Raw genomic sequence first — 19,125 nt, forward strand, 5'->3', positions numbered from 1 at the left:
GTCCGTGCAGCCCGCGCCTCCCACCCACCCAGCCACCATCCATCTCCACCCAGCAGCGGAATATGACAATGTTAGCATTTTTCATTTCCCTGACGTTACCATTAATAAAGCAATGATCCAAAAGGGGCTTTGCTGAGTCGGTTCTTTATGCGCCCATCACTCACGACGAGATAATTTCACACAGGATCGTTTTAAAATTAAATGACGATAAAAACGCTCCGCTGTTCTGTGTTCACCAGTTCATGGAAGTCTATCAAGTCATTAATGTGTCATGACAAACTGCTCGATGGATACAAGAGTAATTAATTATTTGAATAAATAACAAGTTGAACTTGGGGCTTTGAACCACACTGACACCTGCATCCCATTAAGGGCGTCTTGGAAGCCTCTTCGGGGCCCTGGTATGAAGAGTTAAAACGAAGGCCAGGGGCTCGGAAGTGATGAAAACCCACTTCGTAAACACAGGGTACTATTCAGCGGGGAGAAAGCCAAAATGTCACATTTCGGCGCCCACCTGGAGTTCGGTGTCAGAAGTTCCCTGGCCGTGGCCATTGCACAGGGTATCACGTGATCGGTGATGGTTGCAGAGAACAATTATACAGATTTTCATAATCACCATTCATCTCTGCATATTTTTCAAGATAATTACAGCAATTATTATTTAGATTTCTCTTTTATATGCCCATTGTAGAAAGGAACAAGTGCTTATTATACTAGATAGTTCAAAGAACCTGGGATTAAAATTCTTTGTCATCTCTGCTCATTATTTCAGCTCATATTGCCTCTGTAAGTTCATCAGCTCCAGAAATTAGAGTAGTACTCGCAGGCTCTATTATTAAGTCTCAGGGCTGCACTTGGGCCGCGGCTGGAGCGGCTGGCTGAATTGCGCATTCGTGGGACTGCTGCGTTCGCTCGGAATTACTGTCAGGTGGCAGGAGATGTACGTGACAGGTGCAGCTGGAGACGGTGGCAGCCTCGCACCTATTTCCCCTGAAAGACCTACAAAGTGAACTAACAACCAGTATTTAGAGGATACAGGTTTTTGTGTGGCTTGCCCTTTAAAGGTTAATGTTAAGTCTGAAACCGGGGTGATTTACGGCACTGTACTTCATAGACAGGGCAGCTAGATGGGGGCAGCGCCCTCCCTGGTGTTTCCAGATCAAAGCAGACGTCACTTCAGTCGCGGCGGGCCCCACCTCGGGCTGCTCTTTCCTCCCTGTCACCACAGCCCGGAGACGGAGAGCTTGCGCACCAGAGCACCGCGTGGGGTAGGTGGCTGTGGCTGTGCTGCTTCCAAGAGGAACCTTTTCCCCTGGGTGCGGCGCTCAGTGCCCTGTGCCTTGTCCCAGCCACGAGCGGGAATGCTCAGCTCTTCCGTCCTTTCCCATCCCTGCCCTGAGGACCATCTGTGCTTGGCCAGGTGCTGCGAGCCCCGCTATGACAGGGACAGGGCTGCCTGGGGTTGGGTTTGAACTGAGGTCTTGAAGTTGAGTCTCCTGTGAAGTAGGGGAAATATAAGATGTAGAAATGCCTCTTTTCCTCTTCAAATTGTTTCGTTGCACTCAGGCAGTCCAGTCCTCCATGAAATGTGAGTTGCCTAAGACCGAGGCCACACCTTCCGTGGGTCGCTCCGACGTGGTATGTGCCTGTCTGTCACTATGGCTGGTCTTGTCTTTCTTCCTTCAGCTCTCGGATTGAACCCAAGGATTTCGCATCGAGCTACATCCCCAGCCCCTTTCTAACTTGAGATAAGGCCTTCCTAGGTTGCCTGGCTTGGCCTTGGACTCGCGATCTTCCCGGTCAGCCTTCCACCGTGCTGCGATAACAGGCATGCACCGCCGTGCCCAGCTATGACTGGCCTTCTGAACCTCTTAGGATGAAGACAGCGGGAGTCCTGGGTCATCCTCTCCGACGGCTTCTCCCCCGGTTGCCACCCCTTGAGGGCTCACCCGGAATGGGCAACTCAGTAGGATGTGGGGACCGGGTTGGCTGGGGGGCTGGAGGGCCAGTCTTAGGGGTCTTGATCCTAAGCTATGGGGAGCCAAGTGTGGGGCAGCTTGAGCACAAAGCTAGACTGGGATCTGCTTGTCAGAGCCACACTGGCTTTCGGACATCGGAACTGTAGGAAAAAGTCTCACCAAAGAGGCACAGTGGTGAGGGAGGGACCGAGACGGGCAGGGCGTGAAGGGCACCCCTGCCCCGCAGCACCCAGAGGATGCCATCCCCCCCCTCCCAGCACCTCTTCACTCTGTGGGACGCTCTTCCACCCTTTGAGGATAAATGTGTTCTGCTCCCTTCTTCAGATGACTGATTCTTCACATCATGTAGGAAGATGTTCCCAACCCACCCTTCCGGTGTGGGCAGCAGTGGACGTAGACCACCACCCTATCTGCCCTTACCAGCTCTGTGGCTCTGACGTGCCCCTCCCCTTCTGAAGCCTGGCCTGTTCTTGGTAGAGAGGGATGGTGGCCCCTCGAGGGGACATCGCGGGTCTGGGTGAGAATGTCCGTGGGTGCCCTGGGCCCCTCTTCTTCCCTGGGCAGACCATTCCTGATGCCTGGGATCTGGATGAGGGTTACAGAAATCTCAAAACAGATAGCTTTGTGGACTTTGTAAATTGCATCCTCTGGGGTTTATAACCAGATTCTACAGGCACCAATCCGTGTGGGGTCCTTGTGGAAACCCTTGCAGCAGGGAGACTGATGGTACCAGCAGTGGGTTTAGACCTCATCCAGCCGGGACTTCTCAAACCTAGTTGAATAGAGTTTCCCAGGAGCTTTGAAACGAGGCCAGGCCCAAAGCCCACCCCTGAGACCACTCACACCAGAATCCCAGCTGAGAGACCAGCAGGCAAAGCAATCTTAAAACTCACCAGGTGAGCACCAGGATGACAGCCACTGATCCAGCCCATCCGTGTGTGTGTGTGTGTGTGTGTGTGTGTGTGTGTGTGTGTGTGTGTGTGTGTTGATAAGCATTGGACCTAGGGCCTTTGTACTGAGCTACATCCCAGACTTTTATTTTGTGACAGAGTCTCAAAGTTGCCTGGGCTAGGCTCAAATTTGCAGTCCTTCTGCCTCAGCCTCCTAGAGTGCTGGGGTTACAGGTGTGGGCCACCACATCCAGCTAGCCCAGCCCTTTTCCTTACAACCAGAGATCCTAAGATGATCGACCCAGCCCTTGGGCCCCTGAAAAGGCTGGGCCAGGCCTTTTCTTATCATTATTTACTCAGCAGTTGTTTGCAGATGCGCATTATGTGCTAGGCGCTGTGCTAGGAGCTGGAGACACAAGCGTCACACAGCTGTCAATGCACAGTGGCCTCCTAATTGATGGGAGCCGGGGTGGGGGAACCTTGAGCACAGTCCTTCCAGCAGCCGGTTGAGAAAGTCTTCCCTCACCCCGTACGCCATCCCATGGTGATGATAATCCTAGCTAGCACATTGGACATTCCTTTTGCATGCCTTCTCTTTCTGGGGTTTCGTATCACTTCTAGGATGCCCCACAGAAAGGCTCTGTAAGTAAAGACAGACACAAAGAAGACAGCAGTTTCTGGACATACAGTGGCACCTCGGTTCACAAACTTAATGTTTTCCACGATTCAAATTCTGCACCCTGGCTCGTGGAGAGAATTAAGTTTGTGAACCGAGGTACCACTATAAATCCATCTGCACCTCCTCACGAGGATGCAGCCCTTCCATCCATCCCTTTTATGTTTTTCCTGCCTAACAAATGACCCTAAGTCTTAGGGCCTACAACAGCCAACATTTGTAATTCCTCTTGGTCCTGTGGATCAGCAGGTGGTGGCTCTGTTCCGGCCAGCCCAAGTGGGCTGCATGATCTGGGATGGTCACTTCCACGGATGTGGCAGAGGGTGGCCGGCAGGAACACACCCGCGGGCCCGCTCCCGCACACTGCACGCCACTGGGAAATCCAATTTGACTGAGAGAAGTTTAATCTGGAATGTCACTTCACCTTTTCGGGACTGTCGTGAGTAGGGTGTGCAGGGACTGTTTCTCTTCTGCACCTCCGTGTGCTGTACCTCATTTAGTGTCCTCGGTGTGGGTGGGCCGCTTTCTCAGTGGTGAGGTTCGTACTGTGCATTGTGGCCGCAGCTGCACCGTTGCTGAGAGCTTCTTGCTGCTGGCCTGACCCGGGGATTGGTAGTTAGTTTGGCTCACCTTGTCGAGGACAGTTTCTTCACTGTACAGTTACTATTTTTTCCTTCCATAATTAATATGTATTCTGTGGAAAATACTTTAGAACCATATGAGTACCTTGTGTCTCATTTAACTTTCAGCACCAATTCATCATCCGTTGAGTCTTATCACTCACCCTGTCGTCCCTTCCACATGTATTGGTTGGTATTTGATCGCAATGCGGATCTTTCCCTCATCCCCGGTGTATTTATCTGTTTACTTATATTGCTGTGTACTAACGGCTTCTTATTCATTATCATCATCAATTAATTGGATGCTCAAACTGTTCCGTATTTAGCTGTGGGTGGGGGCTCCTTCAGGCTGGCTCCTGCCTCCTCCTCCTCCTCCTCCTGTGATCCTTTCGGGACATCTTTACTGTGGCACAGGAAGGTGTTCCTGGCGTTTCTTTCCCTGCCAGCACGGAATCAGCTTCCATTTCTCCAAAGATCTCACAGATGCTTGGCACCGAAGTCTGGGTTCCACTGTGTGTCAGGTGTGACTGCTCCTAGGGCCTTTGCAGAGAGGAACGTGTGTGATCGTGTACACGTAAAGGTCTGTGTGCATGCGTGCGCACACCTCTCTGTGTAAACACACAACTGTCTACCCCTGCATATTAAAACCAACTTTGTACTGATTCCTCGTTTCTGTCTTCTCATTATTTTTGACAATTTTTATTCTTCAACTTCAGCATTAAATGTTAGCTTTCCTCCGCTCTGCCCCGGGCCTGCCTCTCCTCTCACCGTGTTTTCTTCCAGGCTGTGCCACCCCTCATGGCCCGGTTGTCACCATGCTTAGCAACTCCCAGACTCTCGCCCCATTCCCTCCCCAGGGCCTGACTCCTGTGTCACGCCCAGCCCATCCTTACCACGCAGTCTTGCTTTCTGGGTCATGGGTGATGACACTGCAGCCACCATGGACCCATGTCTTCCCTGGGGTGTCCCGTACCCCTCAGGCCCAGCACACACTCGCCCTGGTGCTCCCCACTCACTGCCCCCCAGTCCCCGACACCCTCCTCTCCTGGCTGGTGAGGCCAGAATCCCAGAGTCACCCCTGCTTCCTTCTGGCCCCCCTGCAGCCACGCCCAGCATGGCAGCCCCCGGGTCTGGCCCTCTCCTCCATCCCCACGGCCACCTGCACCCTCACCTGGGCTGCCAGCAGGACTCCCGGCCTCACTCGCTCTGATCCATCCTCAAGGGAGAAGAAGGTAGCTTCTCACTGTCTCTCTCCCCAGCCCACAAACCCTCCAGTGACCTCTCGGGAGTCTCACAATGACCTTCGGGCCATGTGGAGCGACAGACAGGGCTCCTGGGGAGTTGACTCTTGGTTTTGCCCCCAATTTCTATGAAGCTGTTACAGAGACTGAGAAAGAGCTGCAGGGACCAACGCAGAAAGCTCCCCGACAGTGAAGTAAATAAACTGCAAAGCCAGTTGTGCTGCAATGCTATTTGGATTAAAATCACAGAACATGATTCAGTATTTTGGTATACAGGCAAACATGTATGAAAATGCATAGAAACTGGGCTGGGGTCACAGTGCCCGGGTGGTGCCAGGGCTGGCCTGGAGAAGGGCCTAAGGTCAGGGGCTCTGGGTCTAAGGTACTTTAAGCTGCGCCATGGAAATGGTTGCCTTACAAAATATATTCTTACATTGAGCTATTGAAAAACATAAACTAAAAATGTATGGGTTGGTTTCAAGAAGGTGAAAAGGAGCCGAGCCATAGAAAAGAGCATCTTCTCTGCCAAGATCCCCACCCTTCAGGTGGGCAGTCATCTGTGATTTCATCAGTGGGCAGCCTGTCCCATGGCCACCAAGCTTTTGCCTTCATAACAGTGACAGAGTTGAACTGCTTATTGTAGACCAGGTGCCCCACCTGAGGATACGGTCCTTTCTGGCCCCTCCAACTGCTGTTTATTCTTCATGTGCAAAGGCCCTATGGTTGGTCTCAAGGTCACCAGGGCTTCTGTGTTTGTCCCCTGCAGCAGCAGGGGTGAACACTGTCCCAGAAGCAACAAGGCACTTTGTTTACCCCAGTGAAAGTGTTCCAGGGTTGAATTTGCCATTACTTTGAGCAAAGTGCAGTTGGACTCTTCCCCAGCTATTAAATATTTGTAAAGTTTAAAACCTATTTTCTTTTGAAGTACAGATTAAACCCAGGGTTTTGCACAAACTTTTCTCTAGAGGATTAAGGATGTTCTGGTTGGCATATGTTATGGTTAAATACGAAGTTTTCCCCAAAGACTCCTGTATTGACTTGATCCCAATGCAGCAGTGGTCAGAGGTGGGGCCTAGAGGTCGTGGTAGCTCTGACCCTGACATTCAGTCCATAGCTGAATGGGCTCACTAGGAGGCAGGACCTGTGCCTGACTTTGAAGGTCAGATGTTGTCCCCAGCCCCTTTCTCTCTGGCTGGCTCTGGCTCTGACTGTGCTTCCTGGCTGCCATGAGGTGAGCAGGGTTCCTTCTCCACACTCTTCGTGCATGGTATTTCTGCCTTAGAGCCAGCTGACCGCGGACTAAAATCTCTGAAAGTGTAAGCCAAAATAAACTTCTCTTCCAGTTGTGTATGTGAGGTATTTGGTCACAGAGGCAAAAAGCGGACTAGTACAGGCTATTTCTAGGTTTTGCTGGGTGTGGCATGCGGTCTCCTGCCCCTTGCGCTCCTGCCCCAGGTGTCTGCAGGAGGGCTTGTTCGGAGGAGGAGCTCCGGGGGGCTCAGGGTACAGGAGTATGGAGAGATAAGGTGCCCTGTGATTAGGGGAACAGTGAGAGTTGGGCATTGCGGGTAGCCATGGGGTTGGGGGCGTTTGGGTGTGTGACCCAGATTGCTGATGCCAAACAGAACTTCAGAGGATGTTCATTTGTAGGGTGGAGAGGCCTTTATTTTATTAACTTCCTGACTCCTCAGAGGCCGTTTTCTTCACTTTGTTTTGGGGACCTTTTCCCAAGGGGACACCAGACAACCCAGATTTAGCTTGACGCTAAATGCAGAGATGACGGGAGCCAGGGAGGCCCTTGACCTGGGAACCCCTGAGCCACTCTTTGGCAAGCACTGCTTCTGTGACTCAGAAGCCCCTGCACCGGGAGTCAAAGCACATGGGTCACAGTACACGGCGTAATATGGCTGCCCTTAGCGTTTCCTGTGCTGCCGAGTTTGCCACGGAAACACGTTTTCCTCTGAACAGCAGGAATAATAACTAAGAATAGTAATAATGTGTAACAGGTGTCAGCGCTCGGTTTGTACCTAGAACTTTGTTTCTGTCTCGCTCAAACTTCCTAGCAATTTAGGTCTTCGGGCTCCTTTGTCCTGGCTCAGACAGAGAGCTCACCCCTGCCCCTCGGTGCACACTAGTCAGAGGTGGGCTTGAGCTGAACAGTGCCCAGAGGCAGCAGGTAGGAAGATCCCATTCAAGGGACTGCGGAGGGCAGGCTCTGCTCAGCCCTTTCACATTCGCAACGCCAGAGAAGGGGCATGGTTATCCTCAGGCGGCAGGAGGAAACTGACTCGGAGGTTAAGCGACTTGTCCAAGGCTGCACAGCTCGCAGACAGCTGAGCCTGGCTTGGCACGCTTCTCTGACACTGTGCCCGCTCGCCTCCCTCCCCACGATGCCGCCTGTCACGCGTGGGGCTCGGGAGGCCCTGGCCGTGGCTGATAAATCACTCCTTTTGGCTTATGAATAATGTGGCAAAACAAATTACTTCGGGGATCTAGAAGGAAGTTGTTGGCCTTATGTAAACTCAATTGGAATGTCACCGGGCAGACAGCTCTGGAGGCGTCTACAAATATCTTCCATGGAATATCCCCAAAGTGAAATCACCAAGAAAGCACAGAGCAGCCTCCGTGTTTTGGTTTGCAAATGAGTTTTGAGAAATGGCCTTGAGATCTGGAGTTCTTGGCATTTTTCCCATCACAAATTGTAAAGGACTTTCAAAATGCTACAAGAAAGGGAAGAGGAAAGGGTTGGGGTTGCTGGTCATGTACAGCTCTGAGCCCAAAGCAGGTACACAGAATTAAAGGCCTCTTACCATTCCAGCCGCATTTAATTTTGTTCGGAAAATGACTGCCTGCCAACAAGCCATGTGGTTCGCCGTCGTCCCCGTGTACTTTCAGGGTTCTCTGACTCGGGTTCACTTAACACGGCCTGGTTACTGTAAGCAGATGACAGTTGAGATGCTGGTACTGGAGGCGTATTTTCAATGCTTACATTTGTACCACCTGATTTATATGACTTTTTAAATCAAACATGTTGAAGTTAAAATCCCTGTGTTGATGGGAGAATTTCCTATCTGTGTTGAGATGTCAGCAGATGTAGGGGCGCGGGGCAGTGGAGAAGCCCTAGGCCCAGAGCCCTTGGGAGCTGGTCACTGGCAGTCAAGGGACAGCTCTGGGGACTGCCTTGGCAGGTAAAATTATAGTCCCCACAGGAAGGGAGGGGGCGGAGCTGCAATCCCATCCTGAAGCCCAGCACAGTTCCTACAGATGCATAGCAGAGCTATCTGCGAGTAGGAATCCCATTTTATGTCCAAACAAACACGGCATGCTTCCCTGAGAACAGCAGAGACAGGTATTCAGGTCAGCTGGCAAAAAGGAAAAAATTGCCACCTCCCCCTTCTCCTTCTTTAAAGTAGGGAGTGGGTTTAATATAGTAGCAGATTAGAGCTTTATTTGTTTAAACATCCATAAGCATTCACAATCCTCTTGACTTGCAGTGCCTGACTGTAAAAAGAACAGTTGAATGAGCTCATTGTTTTCTGGGTTTTTTTCTTTAATGTATTTTACAAACACTCTGGTGACAGGCCTGACACGCTGATTTCCATGTACTTGTGCACTTCAGTTTGGGATTACAGCATTAATAACAGAGTTCCATGCATCGTGCCATTTTTAAGCATGATCGTTATGATAAAGGGCATATACTTAATTACAGGCCTGCTTAATTACAGCTCTGTTGAAGCTCGTTTGTTTAGGAGAATGCTAATTGCGCTACAGAGCCTGCGGCACACCCTTGCTTTCATCTCTGGATGTTGCTCGGTGCGGCAGATCAGCGTTTTGTTAAAACTGCCACCAAAATTTAAAATTTAAAAAAAAAGAAGAAGCAGCAGCAAACACTGGCTGGTGCTGAAAGGAAACCTGCAGTATGTGACTTTTGGTCATTGAAACCCATTCTGCCAGGCAGCCACCCCTGCACTCTGGGCGTTTCGCCTCTGCTCCTAATCCTGTGTCTTTTCACCCTCTTGACAGCCTGAGTGAGCTGTAGTACTGTCCCCATTTTACAGATAGGACAGTGAGGGCTTAGAGAACTGAGGTTACCGGGGCCCACAGAGGTGGGATGAAAACAGATCTGCCAAATGCCCTCCCCGCCACAGCCCGTGGTCTCAGCACTAGCCAGGCTCTGGGTTTGAATCCGCGCTCCATCCCGCCCATGTAATTCCTCCAAACCTCCGTTTTTGCATATTCCTGGCAAATGGTCATATTAAGGTTCAGTCACTTGCTGCAGGTTCATGACCTAATTAGTGTGTGTGCAACAAATACGGGTTTTCTTTCTTTCTTCTCTTTGGTAGGCCAGCATTGCTTTTACTTCCCAGGCTTGGAGGAGACCTTGTATTACTACCCTGGGGGCCACAGGGCCTTTGCAGCAATCAAAGGGCTCCTCCCAACCCATGCCGATTGGCAGGGCAGGCCACTGTGGTACACTATGGACCTGGCTCCCTGTCCCCAGATCCTCCAGCACTTGTCACCCTGAGCAGGGTCAGTGAAAGACTGGCAGGGGAAGCCATGATCACAGGGCCTCGGCTCTCGAGCAGTGAAGAGAAGCCAGCTCCGGCCAGGGAGAAAGGAAGGAGGCGAATGAATGCTCCCCGTGAGAAGCCGGGGCAGACATGATGTATGCACAGTCTTCGGGAGCACATGAAAAATATGTGCCATTGATTTTAAGAATTATGTTTGGCAAACCTCTGGATATTTTTAAATATGGAAAGGCTACCCAGATAAAGTGCAGAACTAGATGTTATGGAATTAGAAGGGGTTCAGAGGCCCCACAGATGACAGCCCACACCGGCTGCCCAAACAAGGCCTGTCTGCCTGGACCCTGACCGTGTGGCTCTGCTTATTCCCCAAGGAAAAGCTCCAAAGCTGAACTGCGGGTGATCCATGACTGCCAGCAAAGCTGTGACGTTTGCTTACGCTCCCTGTGCGTCTTCCCTGACGGAACCCCACTCTGGCTGCGCCCCCCACCCGACGGACGCTGCTCTGGGTTTCTGGGGGTGCGGGCGCAGTGAGCCACAGTGGACGGGATGGCCGCTTCTCCTCTTCCTCCTGGGCTCAAGCGGCAGGTCCCCTCACCATGCGGGCCTCCTTCTAGGCTCCCGGGTGGCCCTAGCACTATAGCCCTTGGGGTGGTGCCCACCCCTTCGTAAGTCATCAGACTGCATTAGCGACTTAATCAAGCAACCAAGCCTTTTATCCCGTACTCCTCCTGTTATCCCACCTCTCTCCTGTTCTGCCTAACACCGCTGGATGTTGGGTTTAAACCGCGGGTCTTCACTTTGACTCTGTCATCCTCTTGCCTGGCCCAGGGTCCCAGGGTTCCGAGACTGTGATCGGATTTCACTGGGACCCCGCGTTTAGACTGTCCTCATAGGCTCCTGCCTGCAGGAATCCGGAAAGCACCCTGTGGGCGTCTCTGTTTAGGTAGCTGACACCCTGGGTGCCCTTCAGAGAGGTCACCCGGGTTAACATCAGCCCATTAATCCACATCTCCAGAGCCCAGTTAGGGAGCCTCCAAAGCTTAATGTTTTCCAGCCACCTTTACCGTCTTGTCTACGTGGATAACATGAGGAATTTTGTCAAAATGCTCTGCTAAAACTCACGTGCTTTCAGCCTGCCGGAAGCGCAGATGTACTAGACTAGAAGTTTTTAATCCATGAAGTTTGGTCGGCAGGTCACCCGCTTTACTAGCAAATGTTGACTGTGCCTCCTAGGGACTCTCGCCTCTCCTCAGAGCCTCCCATGTTAGTGGGAGTCCTTTTCCTCTCCGCTTTGTCTCCTGTGAGTTTGCTGAAATGCTCTTTTGTGAAAGAAGGTGAGGAGCACAGGACCGCCTGCCCTCATGTCCGGAGCTCTGGGACAGAGTGGTCCTGTGTGTACCCAGGGCGCCAGTTCTAGGGCTTTACCAGACAGCTCCTTGCACCGGGGCTGGGGTCCAGCTGGTTCCGTTCCCCTCTGCTGCTGGCGCAGGCAGCTGTGTCAGCCGCCAGCATCCTGGGGCCACCCCCGATTCCCTCTTGCTTCTCAGTCAGTGGTGGGAAGGCTCTTCCCTTCCTCCTAGCGCAGCGAGGATGCCCCTTAGTGATCACTTCCGGTCTGTTTGCCATTAGCCCCCCAGGAAGCTTTCTGTGAAGAAATTACCTTAGAGCCTTTCTGAGCATGGAAAGTAGACCGATGCAGACCCTTTGAAGTGCTCGCATGGGCGGGCCACTGCCCAGAGCACCCCACGGTCCCCCAGATGGCCTACAGAGGCTCCACCCATAGAAGGGGCCACAAAATTGATCGTGAGCATAGTTTAAAAATCTGCTCTCTGGCTTATCTTTGCTGACTTGAAAGAATGTAACCAGATCTCTCTCCTTTCCCTTCTCCCCTTCTGCTTTGCCCCTTCCTGCCTCCGCTGCTCTTCTACCCTAGAACTGAAAGATTGCCCAGCACTTAGAGGCCTGGGAAGACCATGGGGAATGCAGATTGTCATTTTCCAGGGAACCCGCTCCCCAAGGCTGCTAGGCCCTCACCCCTTTCCTTCCTAAAACCACAGCTTACCTCAAAACCTCAGTGTGAGGCCCACACGCCAGCCTCAGAGCTGCCAGTCTCCCACAAAGGGCTGTGAGGCACTAATGGAGAACCAAGACTTTCTCAGCACCCCACTGGGCTGCCAGAGGTCACGTATTGTGGCCTGGTCCTTCCCTGTGGCAAGGTCCCCGGCACCAGTGACCACAGTCCTCTTCTAACGCTGTGATTAGCAGGGGGAAAGTGCTTGTGGCGGTGGGCTCCTGGTCACACTTTTCTCCCTTGACAGTGACGACCTGGGGGCAGTGTAGATAGGGAGAGAGGGGAAAGGGAGAAAAGGAGACCCCCCGAGGCCCCTGCTTTCCATCTTCACTGGGTACCCAATCCATACCCTTCCCCTTGTATCCGTGACTTACATCACCATCTTCTCGTGCGAGGGACTTCAGCTGTTCATCCGAAGTCCCAGCCGGGACCCAGACGCCACAGCCTGGCTCCCGGACTCCTGTCCCCTCCCTTCAACCCAGGGAAGAAGCTGTGCTCAGCCCAGACTGTCCAAGTGACTTGCTGCTGCCACCTCCTCCCAGGGCGTCCGCTCCTCTCAGAGGCAGTCAGGGGTAGCTCCCACCTCTTCCAGCCTGGGGCCAGACTCATGGGTGGAGGAGCTGGAGGTTTTCTAAACCAGCCCTTCACTGGTCCCAGAGCTGCATCTGCCTGGCGTGGGTGTCCCGAGGCATCTGTCCCCATTAGGTTGTGGTCCCTAGAGACAGCACTAGTTCCCACTACCGGCTCTGGGTGTCGCTCAGCTCCAGCCAGGGACCCACTCAGACTCTATGTTGATGTCTTACGGTATGGGACACTGACAATGTCTTCAGCTCCATTTTCTCTCCTTTCTCCTTTTGCAGCAATGGATGGTGTGCCTTTTATGATTTCAGAGAAGTTTTCGTGTGTTCCAGAAAGTGTAAGTTTTATGCGTTATAACCCCTTCTGCCACCCCAGCCTAAAGTCCCTCTGCCTCAGTTTCCATGCATGCAGACCGCGGTGGACACCTTGCTCTGCCCACCCCGGGGGAATCATGTTGCCTCTCTCCTCGTGAGACACGAACCCCGCAGCCTGGTGCCTGTGACTCCTGAGAGCAAAGGGGGAGTCGTGCTCATCTCTGGGCCCCTTCAGCTGGTGCCTGCGCCTTGTAGGTGCTTGAGAAGTGGAAGCAAAGAGCAGTGAGGGCTGGCGGGGAGTGAGACGGACTGGTAGCCGGGTTCACTGGCAGCTGAGCCTTTCATTTCCACTGTGACAGTAAATTGCACTGCGCTCCTTGTGAAGGCTGTTTCCCAAGTTCAGCTTAGTCAGTTTTGTTCGTTTTTATTCAACAATGACAATTTCCTGCAGCAAGGAGGCTGTCCTGGTGCTGTCGCTGCGTCCTCTGGCTGTGGCTCAGAGGACTCAGTATGCAGGGCAGCCCTGGTTGCAGGTCTCTGTCTGCACTGACCACCGTACACAGGAGCACCCCGAGCCCCAGGCCAAACTCTGTACTGTGAGTACAGAGGACTGAATGAGCCGGCCTGGACTGGAAGCCAGGATCCAGACCATGAAAGCCACCTGCCACACACACGACCCTGTGCCGGGGTGCAGGCCCCGAGTGCCCTGCTGGGGACACCTCTCAGAGCCTGCGCCCTAGGACAGCAATGGCCCTCCCTAGGTGCACAGGGCTGGTCCACACGTGCTCAGAAAATTTGTTTCTGGCATTTTATCCTTTCTGCAAGAGATTGCTTTGAGTTACTACTCAACCCGAAGGCCTCAGTTTGGGCACCAGCTAAAGACCCCTTCAGTGTTTTTCTTGGACCCAGCTTAAAACCACCCTGCTTGCGATTTGACCTGCTCTGTAGTTTCCATTTTCATGAAATATAATAGGCCTCGTCTGAACCCTTCTGGTAAGCAGCTTAATCTTGAAAAATGCGCCTGACGTGACATGCGGAGCTGGAGTAACTTCCGCAGACTCCACTTGGCCGCGTTGCCATGGAGACCCTGGCGCCTCTCCCACCGGCTCCCTGGGAGAGGCAGCTCCGTCCTGCTCTCCAGCTCCAATTGGGAAAGTTTAGTGGAGTAGTTAGAGCCTAATGGTGCAACAGCTGGACCTCTGCTGGATCCGGGCAGCACGGGCAGGCGGCCCCGAGCTCCCGCCCCTCGGGCTGGCAGCACGAATAGAGCCAAACTGTTTTGTGGCTACTGGCAGGGCAGCCCTGGGAGTACAGTGTCTGATTTGGTGGCCCCGTCCCAAGATTGCCCTTGCAGATGTGGTGCTGCCGACTCAGCAAGTGCTTGAGGCCACGGACTGAGGCCCAGCCCAGCTCGCTGGAGCCCTTCCAAGCCCTTTCTCTGCTCTAATCCCCAGCAGCCCAGCCTGGAGGGCCTGCCCAGACCACTTTTTAGCAGGCTAACAGCCGGGAAATGCTGCAGTGGTTTAACCTGCAGCTGCGTCAGAAGCGCTCAGTTTTGAATCCAGGTCCTCGGGCTCCAGCCATGCGAGAAATCTAGCTCGGTGCCCACCGCCGGGCTTCTGCTGAGAGGCGGAACCACCTCTCCGGTTCCACCTGCTCGCCCCACGCTGCCAGCTGCTGACCCGGACCCAAGAGTCTGGGCCCCTGTCCCTTTTGGAAACGTAGAACTAATGCGCCTAGATGAGACTCGGACCCGGACCTCACAGCCAGGCTCCTCCGTGTTTCACCCCAGCCACACAGACCTCCAGCCAACTTGCCTGTATTTGGCTTTTCATGCTCTCTGCTAAAAAAGACAGCATTTGCAAAGAAGGAGTCCTCATATTCATGAAATTACAGAAACCCCCGTTAGAAGCTAGACGTGGTGGTGCCAGCTTATAATCCAAGCATTCTGAGAGGCTGAGGCAAGAGGATTGCAAGTTCGAGCCCAGCCTGGGCAGTTTAGTGATTTGGCAACACCTGTCTCAAATTCAAAACAATTATAGCTTGATGGAAAGGCCCTGGGTTGGATCTCCAGAACCACAAAAGCAAAGGCAGGGAAGGAGGAAGCAGGCGAGGAGGGAGGGATCCAGGCCCGCCCATTAAAACCTCTCGCCACCACGTTTCACAGATAGTAACTGATGAGCGGTTGCCTCATTCACCTAACATTCTCAAAGACCCAGGGTTCCCTCCGCTCCTTCCCAGGACACCACAGGCTCCCGGAACCCCTGAGACACCCTGTAGCCACAGTGGTCGGTGGGGCCCCTGGCGACATCCCACAGCTCCAGCAAGAAAGAGCGAACCTCACCAGTGCTTGACCAGCCACAGCCCTGGCGGCCACCGTGCTCTGTGTCACTCCTCCCTGTGCCCTGGCCGGTGCTACAGTCGCAGTGGCGGCAGCTTCCTGTGGAAAGGGGCGGAGAGAAGCTGGCCGCGCGGCGTGGGTTCGAGATTTCACTATCGCCATGCATAAAAGCAAATATGAAAGAAGAGTTTCTGGCCGTTAAAAAGGGTGACTTGCTTGTATTTCCAGATGCAGCCCTTTGATCTCTTGGGAATCACCATCAAATCTCTAGCAGAAATTGAGAAGGAGGTAAGTGAGCTGCCAGAGTGGTGGCGGGTGGGCCTAGGTCAGGATCTGCTGTCCAGGACCAGCAGAGAGGGGTACCCTTCTCAAATGGGGGGAAAACCCTCAGATTTTCTTTTTTAAAAAAAAACTCACTCATACTGCATTTATTATTTCCAGTTGAATCTAGCCAACATCTTGTCTTCTCTAAGTCAAAAGGTTTTAAGTGGCAGACACAGCAATTAGTTCTGTTCATTTTTCTTCAAAACGGTTCAGCTCAGCAAAGGTGGAGGTTGGGGCAGGTACGAGGGTTCATGATTTGCCATCAGGAGGGCCTTGGGGGAAGTTGTCACAGCTCTCCTGACTCAGAGAAAGGGTCAGGGCCCCGGGTCCCAGCTTGATGGGTGAGACCCACGGGACAGCCTGGGCTGCAGGAGCTTGGACATATCCCTGGAAAAAGAGAAGGGCATCCAGGAGAGCCCAGAGGACACAGTTAAGATGATGGAGTCAAACTGGAGGTCGGATCTGCCAGGAGCGCCTGCGTCTTCCTAAGACAGCGTTAGAGCGCACGTCATCTTTTATGTATAGAAGGTTGTTAAGCAGTCACGTGCCGCAGCCAGCTCCCCTTGGAGAGGAACATTTGTCTCAGAGATGGAAATGGTAGAACCATTTCAATATTCTTGGTTCCTTGGGGTTTTCTCTTGTGTACCCAGCTAGCAGAAGCAGGTTGCATTATTGAAAGATGGCTGAAATCAAGGAAAATTGAATCAGTGTAGTACAACAAATTTCTAAAGCTGTCATAGCAAAAATAAGACAAAAAACTCCCCCTTTGTCTTTGATTTTCCATAAATCACAAAACCCAACCTGATTGCCATCTCTGGTTTCCGGGTTTTTTTGTTTTTTCCTAGTAACTTAGTAGAGGGAATGTCTGACCCCTACCTCAGAAATTTAAGTGCACACAGGCTTTCACATTTGCCCTCATTGAAAGCAAGGTTGCCGTGGATGGTGCTGAGGCCACCTGCCCGTGAATGGCATCTCTGCACAGGTCCCTGGAGCTGGGAGCCCATGTGGGGAAGACCTTGGGGGCTGGCCTGCTCCAGCTGCAGTTGGGAAGGTGGGGGCTGGCCCTGGCTTCTTAGAGGGATCATGTTCTTGGCAGGGGCCTGGTAGTGGGTGAGTCAGCACCCCGCTGTGCCGGGAGCAGGGATGACAGTAGAACTGTCTCCCGTGGGTGCTCGGTGGGTGCTGCAGGGCTGGCAGTGACAGTCTCAACATTGCTGGGGTCCGTGTCTGGAGGAAGGGCGCGGCCATCCCAGCATCAAGTTTCTGTGCGGCATGCGGGCTCCCCGTGGGCAGCGACAACTGCGTCTTTACACAAGCCCCTGACCATGCACAGCCCTGAGCCCCGGGCTTTGCATATCTTGTTACTGGTCCTCACCCCAAGTTGATCATGGGGCCTCATTCCTTCCTGTTTCGTGGGACAGAAATTGAGACTTCAGGAGGCATGGTCTCGGGGAACGCACCCAAGTAAATTAAAGCTTCAGACCCAGGTCTGTCCTTGTGGCCCTGTACAGGGGCTCTCTGGAGTGGTGGGGACGGTGGAGCTTGGGGGACAGTTGACTTGGGTTCCAGCCCTGACTGGGTCTTTGAGCCGCCGGGAGCAAGGCCCAGGAGAGGCCCAGTGCGGGGCAGGACGTGTGGTGGGAACACGGGAAACCTTGCTCCCTACCCCACTGGGGGGACTGAATCTGGTCGGATCCCCTGAGCATGTGTTGTCCTGAGTCAGGGGCTCTGAAGCAAGAGCCAGGTGGGAAGACGGCTCTGAGGATAGTGCCTGGGCTCCAGCTCCTCCGCGTGACCTTTCAGGGACTCGGTTTCTTTCGTGTCAAATCCAGGTAGCAGTAAGAACCCTGAATCCCACGGCACTGTGGGTCTGAGACAGTTGCACCTGGTGTAGAGAGCTGCCTGCCGCCTGGTCACGGTCGCCATCATCCCACCTGGGCTCCCTGTCCACAGACAAGGTCATAACGCGGCCTCCGTCCATCCCCTTCAGCAGGTCAGGCCACCCCGTGTGGTGACCAGGAATGTCGCCCCCACTGACCACGCCTCGCTGTATTTCTCATTTTAGTGATCAGTTAAAATGAACGGGTCGGTGTTCGGCACTGAAGTAAATTGAAGTTGCTTTAAAGTAAGTTGGGGGAGGAGAGACAAGGCTCACAGGGTGTAAAACCACCACGAGCATCCCTGGGCAGGGGACGCCCTGGCGTTTTTCATGCAGTCAAGGATTTGGAAGTGACCTACCGTGGCCATTCACATCTGAGGGTGAAGAGGGTGCTGTTAGCCACACTCTGGGAGCCCCTCTTTCCTCTGCATCTACCTCTGAGGACTGTATCATAAATAATCCCAAAACCACCCTTTTTTGCCCCTGGACTCAGTCCAGTGCTGCTTATGGGAGTTGGAGACGCCAGGCTCTGTCCTCACCTCTGTTTGGACCTGGAACAGGCAGAGTGTCCCTTGAATCAGAGCAAATATTCCCTAGGTCGGGATTTTTTTTTTTTTTTAAGAGTATTTTGCCCTTTTCTGTTCTAAGCAAGTCTGGAGACTTACATTTGGAGAGAGGCTGCAGGATCTTGGCTTGGAGACTTGCTTTGCTAACTGTACAACTTTGTATTTTATACACCATTAAGCCAAACCCCAAAATCAGTAAAGGTGGGACAGTGCCTTTGGGTTTGGGGCAAACACTCGTGACCCCAGACGCCTCCCAGGTTCCCCCTGGGTTCCTTGGCAAGTTAGGAGGGCCCGGTGTCTAGAGAGGCTGCTCCGTGCCAGGCAGGTGCCTCCCCCGTGGGCGGAGGTGGGGACGTGCACTGCCTGGCATCTCAGTGTGCAGACGAGTGTCTGCAGGGCCATCTGTGGACATGGAGGTGGCGAGGTGTTGGGGGAAGGACAGGCCCCAGGCTGCAGGGCACCACAGCTGCCCCTTGGACCTGGCCCTGGACACGTTCCTCGTCGCCCCTTCAAGTGCAGGCCGTGCAGGCCTGATTGTCCCACCCCACATGCCAGGCACATCTGCCAGGCCCTTAGCAGATTTGGAAAAAAACGAAACAAAACAAGGCACTGGAAAGACAACAGAACCTCTCAGGATTCAGACGTAGCCTGTGGGTGGGGTGGGAAATGGCGGCCGCCGGCTTAGTTAACGCCAACCCGAATGCGGTCGCTCTCCGGCTCCCAGGGGCAGTGCCGTCCGCTGCCCCCCACACGCAGCCCAGGCTCGAGGCAGGGCCCGCGTCCCGGGAATTAGTCCAGTCCGCCGTCTCCCCTCTCCAGCAGGGACAGGGCTTTCCGGCCCGTCCACAGCCTGCCCCTGCCCCCCACCCCAGGGCCGGGCGAAGCCCTCGTGGTCCTGGAGAAGCTGCTGCAGCTCCACAGCCCGTCCGGTGATGAAGCAGCTCCTCTCGGAGCGGGAAGACGGGCGTATAAATATTCCCCGTCCCCGCTGCTCTTTATTTCCCTTGTAAGCAGTGGCCCCATTTCTCCATCTGATGGATTCGCCCTCTCTGCAGCCAGGCGGCAGCCTCAGAGTCAGTCCCGCGCCCTGGCTCTCTCTCCTGCCCGCCTCGCACC

At 53.5% G+C, this 19,125-nt stretch overlaps 1 protein-coding gene across 1 annotated transcript in view; it reads left to right on the forward strand.

The window, feature by feature from the left end:
• Positions 1-19,125, forward strand: part of Mvb12b (multivesicular body subunit 12B) — a 164,421-nt gene that overhangs the window by 125,957 nt on the left and 19,339 nt on the right. Inside the window, exons 7-8 of the mRNA XM_010613550.2 lie at positions 12,867-12,922; positions 15,469-15,528. Coding sequence (XP_010611852.1) covers positions 12,867-12,922; positions 15,469-15,528 — 116 coding nt within the window. The remainder of the gene's footprint in view (positions 1-12,866; positions 12,923-15,468; positions 15,529-19,125) is intronic.

This window comes from Fukomys damarensis, unplaced genomic scaffold (genome assembly GCF_012274545.1).
Source record: "Fukomys damarensis isolate Sample0158 unplaced genomic scaffold, DMR_v1.0_HiC HiC_scaffold_36, whole genome shotgun sequence".
NCBI classification, from domain to species: Eukaryota; Metazoa; Chordata; class Mammalia; order Rodentia; family Bathyergidae; genus Fukomys; species Fukomys damarensis.